This window comes from Frankliniella occidentalis, unplaced genomic scaffold (genome assembly GCF_000697945.3).
Source record: "Frankliniella occidentalis isolate FOCC.00 unplaced genomic scaffold, Focc_3.1 Scaffold2974, whole genome shotgun sequence".
In the NCBI taxonomy this organism is placed as follows: domain Eukaryota; kingdom Metazoa; phylum Arthropoda; class Insecta; order Thysanoptera; family Thripidae; genus Frankliniella; species Frankliniella occidentalis.
In genome coordinates, this window is record NW_026270044.1 from 3,253 (window position 1) to 6,922 (window position 3,670).

Sequence of the window (3,670 nt, forward strand, 5' to 3'; positions counted from 1 at the left end):
GAGGCGCAGAGCGCGGCCGCGTGACTATGGGGCCCACTAAGACGTGACGTTGCTAACTCGGAGTGGGACCGTGGCTTGGCCTGGAGGGCCGGTGTGGGGCGGGGCGGGGTGGAGCGGGGCGAGGCGCGGGTGGCGGTGGGTTTAGGGGGCACCGCGCGGTCCCTCTTCATAATTCAATGCACTGGCCGTCGCGGCCGCCGCAGCGCAGCTCCTCTAAATGGTCCACCCATTAATCAAGGAGCTGCTGGCTGTTGCCTTTTTATCCCCCCCCCCTCTCCCCACACTTTTCTCCTCTCCTACCCCCACCATACCTCCTTGTCCTGCTGGCCTCCACCACCGCCGAATACGCGCACTGATAATATAGAGGACAAGAACGGTCTTGAAACCAACTTGAAAAGAGTGAGGGCGGTTGTGGTACTCATTACACGGAGCAGGATCGCTCATACCCTCCAAACATTTTTCTTTCTTTTCATTTTCTTTCAATAAGGCTATGGCCCCTACAAAGTAATTAACAGTTTGACGTCGGCGTGGTGCCGTTTTGTCGGCTGTTTGTCCGTGCGTCCGTGCGTCCGTCCGCCCGCCCCGCCTCCGCGCGCCGCGCCCACCCCGCCACCGTCGCCTCTCTGACGGGTACTGATGGCCGCGCCCGGCAGCAGCTGCAGCAGCCACCGATTGGCTCTGCAAAGTGCTTCCGGATGTTCCGGAGTATTTCGGCGGCGCCCCCCTCGGCGCGGCGCCCCGCTGCCAGCCGCCCTACATAGGATGGGTACCAGTGCGCGAACAAAAAAAGTACTGACGGAGGTGTTCCGATGAGGGCGTATTCAGAAGGGGTCCGTGCTCAAGCAATGCGGATCGTCCAGAAGAAAGCACGTCCGGAAGTTTTCCTTAAATTTATTTTGCGAATTACGGGAGCCGGACGCCTGCGAGACTCGGGGTAGGCCGCCCCGCAGTACACGCATGCACTGCAGGCAAGATGTTGCCTACCTACCAGGCGCTACGAGAGCTTGCAGAGGCTGGGCTGGAGCTTGGCAGTTTCGTAAAACGGACGCACTTACTGGATCACCCTGTCAGATATTACCCGTGGACTTGGCTCAAGGGCTGCTTAATGCTCATCGCCGAGCTCGACCAAATGCTCGCGGGTTGGTGTCGCAAAGTGTAAACCGTGCTCCGTAGTCCCGCTCCCGACCACGCCCTGCTGCTGCGGCTGATGTACGAGGCTCAAGTGGCGGGGAGAAGGAAGGGGCACAAGTATTTCTGCAATGCTAATAGCATACTGCACGGCCTGAACGAGGACCATAAGTCTGTCCCCAACCAAGTTTAAGCTAGCCGGCTGTAATTACAGTATTTGCCGTGAGAAGCGCGGCAAATTCAAATCTGCAGCCCGCCGGAGGCGTGGGGTGGGGGTGCCATTGTCGAACCTTTCGCCGCGGAGACGCCGCGGGCGGAGGGGTCTTTCGCTCATCATGGAAAATCACAAAGAAAAAATGTGAAAAAAATACGAAAGGGGTGGGAAGCACGAAGCGAAGAAATGAAGCGGAAGAGAAGCGGAAGATGCGGGAAGGAAGGGGGAGGGCGAAGGACGGCCTCCTAGAAGTCGAAGTGTTATGAGACTAAGGTAACGTGGCGGTGCTGCGTGACGCGGGGCGGGCGGGGCCCGCTGGGCCGGCGGCGGGTGGGCGTGGGGTCACGGGTGGTCACGGCGGGGCGCGCTGCTCGCAGGTTGGGGCGGCCCGGGCCGGCGGGAGATGCGGGAATGGAAGCCCCAGCACTTCCTCCCGCGGGTGGTGACGGGCCGGGCGCTGCTGTCGCGCCGACAGCATCGGGACCTGCTGGCCGCGCCCAACTTCCGGCACGACCGCAGCCTCCCCCAGGGGCCGCAGCCCAACCTCATGCTGGGGCCGGTCAGTAGCAGCTGAAGCACAAAATGTGCATACCACCGAGACACCGAGAAAGGCGCGCGAAAATTTTCTGTGCCGAAATTTTGCATATTTTATGGTTTGGATGAGCGCCTCTGGAGGGGGTATGGGGGTGTTGTTCCTTGTCTTGACGTCACGGTGTAACATCACCCGACAGGTACCCATCTGGCCGATCCGCGGCAGCACCAAGAAGGCCGTGTGCTCGCCGAGGGTCGAAGAGCTGGCATACCCCAGGGTTGGCTACACGACGCAACCGGCGAGCTTGGTGTAAGTAGGGTAGGCGAGGGTGTATGTGAGTATGGAAGCCTCTTCCTACTGCAGCCCGTGCGAGACGCACTTCTTGTTCAGGGAGATCGGGTCGGTGTCGAGGAGTGCCCTCAAGGCCAGACCCTCCCCCCGCATTGTGGAGATGTCTCACCCGAAGGTCACGTGAGTAACCCCTGCCTCCCTCCCTCCGGTCCCGGTGGTGCCGGCGTCACTAACTGGTCCCGCGGTCCTCCGCAGGTACATGGTCGGGCTGACGGTGGCGATGCAGGAGAGCCTGGGCGGGCCCTTCAAGGAGCGGATGCGCAGCCGCATCGTGGACACGCTGGGGACTTCGTACGCCGAGCTCGCCCTCGGGCCGCGCGCCTCAGACATGCGCCAGTTCTACCAGCAGCAGCATACGCAGTGCGTGAGCTTGGTGCCAGTGCTGGCAGCTGCCGGGGCACGCAGTGTGTGCGTCTTCATTTTCATGCCCGCGAACGCTTTGCCAGGATGCCGTTCGAGCCGTTCCCTGGCGGCCCTGGAACCCCCGGCGGTGTGGGCCCCGCGGGGCCGGGCTCCGGGACGGGGTTGTCGCAGAGGTCGCTGAGCAAGGAGGAGCGCCAGCACTGGGAGGCGGCAAGGTCCCGGCCCAAGCGTGACTTCACCGTGTACCAGCGCGTACCGGTGCGTCCAGCTCCGCAGGAGAGCATCACCCAAATCTGGGATCGCTTAAAAAGTACTATTCGTATCACACGGCGTTATTCTCCCGCATGCGAACCCAGGAGAGGAAGAGCGTGCCTTACAAGAGGTTGTTGCCGAGGTTGGAAGTCCTCAGCACACCGTCTGAGCGGTACCGAAGTAAATCCGAAGACAGTCAGTGGGATCCGTTCAAGGTAAGGGTCGATCAGCCCTCCCCCTCCTCTGCCGAGCGCCTGTCGATAGCGGGATAGGCAACGACAACGCACGCCGCGTGGGCTCCTCACTCGCAATGTATGCAGGTCTCCGAGCGGGCCAAGACCGCGGTGGCTTCGAATCGACTGGAAAAGCTGGCCCGGCCCAGGTCCTATCCTCAGGTTGAATGAACCTGTCTCCCTCCTCAACTCGTCACGCCCCCCGTCAACTGAATTTTCGCAAGCGACTCTGGTAGCTCGTCGCAACTCTCAGGCTCTCGTGCAGAGCCGTCCAACGATGTCTAACCTGCGGAGCCGACGAGGGGTCCAACACGGTGGGAGTCGGCCAAGCTTGCCGCCCCGTGTTCAAATTTGTGCTGCTATGGTCTGGAGTAGAACAGGGTTTCTGACTAGACGATCCCACGGCGGGAATAAATTCTGCATGTAAACTGGGATAATTTCTTGAGAATACAAAAAAAAAAGCAAAGACAGAAAATCATTTAGCCCCAGGCGGAAGTCTTAAATCTAAAAATAAATAAGTATAAAAATACAGAAAACATGAGACTGAACATTGAAGACATTGAAAGTTAAATATAAACAGAGAAAGACAGACAAATA

General features: G+C 59.8%; 1 protein-coding gene across 1 annotated transcript; it reads left to right on the top strand.

The window, feature by feature from the left end:
- The first annotated feature begins 1,442 nt into the window (after window positions 1-1,442).
- LOC113204922 (uncharacterized) lies at window positions 1,443-3,501 on the top strand. The gene is made up of 8 exons (XM_026420302.2): window positions 1,443-1,615; window positions 1,720-1,901; window positions 2,074-2,183; window positions 2,265-2,345; window positions 2,421-2,585; window positions 2,672-2,846; window positions 2,945-3,055; window positions 3,161-3,501. The coding sequence occupies exons 2-8, from the start codon at window positions 1,746-1,748 to the stop codon at window positions 3,242-3,244; spliced, it is 882 nt and encodes a 293-aa protein (XP_026276087.1). The 5' UTR covers window positions 1,443-1,615; window positions 1,720-1,745; the 3' UTR covers window positions 3,245-3,501.
- Window positions 3,502-3,670: the final 169 nt, after the last annotated feature.

Excerpts from the sequence above, each read along its gene's own strand:
- LOC113204922 (XM_026420302.2), top strand. The coding sequence starts at position 1,746 with ATGCGGGAATGGAAGCCCCAGCACTTCCTCCCGCGGGTGGTGACGGGC. Across the intron at positions 2,586-2,671 it reads TACCAGCAGCAGCATACGCA|GATGCCGTTCGAGCCGTTCC; the intron begins GTGCGTGAGCTT and ends ACGCTTTGCCAG. Across the intron at positions 3,056-3,160 it reads GTCAGTGGGATCCGTTCAAG|GTCTCCGAGCGGGCCAAGAC; the intron begins GTAAGGGTCGAT and ends CAATGTATGCAG.